This window comes from Benincasa hispida, chromosome 4 (assembly GCF_009727055.1).
Source record: "Benincasa hispida cultivar B227 chromosome 4, ASM972705v1, whole genome shotgun sequence".
NCBI classification, from domain to species: Eukaryota; Viridiplantae; Streptophyta; class Magnoliopsida; order Cucurbitales; family Cucurbitaceae; genus Benincasa; species Benincasa hispida.
Window position 1 is genome coordinate 66,706,272 of NC_052352.1, and position 986 is coordinate 66,707,257.

Genomic DNA, 986 nt, shown 5'->3' on the forward strand with positions numbered 1-986 from the left:
ATATAACCAGATACGGATGGCCCTCGAAGACGAAGAAATGACAGCATTTCGAACCCCAAAAGGGATATACTGTTACAAGGTAATGCCCTTCGGGTTGAAGAATGCCGACGCCACTTATCAACACACCATGTAGAAAATGTTTGATGATATGTTACACAAACATGTGGAGTGTTATGTGGATGACCTTGTGGTCAAAACCAAGCGACGACAGTACAATTTGAAGGATCTAAGGACTGTGTTTGATCGTCTGCGAAAGTACCAGTTAAGGATGAACCCCTCAAATGCACGTTTGGGTAACTTCAGGAAAATTTATGCGTTTCGTTGTGAGATATCGAGGGATAGAGATAGACCAATTTAAGATTGATGCCATCCAGAAGATGCCAAGACCAAGAAATCTACATGAGCTGAGAAGTCTGCAGGGACGTCTAGCTTACATCCGGAGATTTATTTCTAACCTGGCAGGGCAGTGTCAACCCTTTCAAAGACTGATGAGAAAGGGAGAGAAATTCGAATGGGATGAGGCCTGTCAGAATGCTTTCGATAACATAAAGAGATATCTGATCAGCCCTCTTGTCTTGGGAGCCCTAATAGCAGGCAAGCCATTGATACTATACATTGCAGCGCAAGAGAGGTCACTGGGGGCACTGTTGACATAAGAAAGACAAAAGGGAAAAAAACGCGCTCTCTATTACTTGAGTAGAACCCTGAATGGAGCCAAGATCAATTATTCCCCTATAGAGAAGACATGTCTTGCACTCTTCTACGCCATAGATAAGTTGAGGCACTACAAGCAGGCCTTCACAGTCCACTTAATCGCGAAGACCGACCCCATCAAGTACGTTCTGTCTAGGCCAGTCCTATCGGGACGTTTAGCCAAATGGGCAATCATGCTTCAACAGTACGACATTGTTTATGTACCACAAAGGGTGGTTAAAGGGCAGGCATTGGCCGATTTCCTGGCAGATCACCCAGTTCCATTGGATTGG

At 44.8% G+C, this 986-nt stretch overlaps 1 protein-coding gene across 1 annotated transcript in view; it reads left to right on the plus strand.

Moving 5' to 3' along the window:
- Positions 1-16: 16 nt before the first annotated feature.
- Positions 17-986, plus strand: part of LOC120076296 — a 2,655-nt gene continuing 1,685 nt past the window's right edge. The window contains exons 1-3 of the mRNA XM_039030063.1: positions 17-79; positions 170-293; positions 739-971. Of these exons, the coding sequence (XP_038885991.1) occupies positions 17-79; positions 170-293; positions 739-971 (420 nt within the window). The remainder of the gene's footprint in view (positions 80-169; positions 294-738; positions 972-986) is intronic.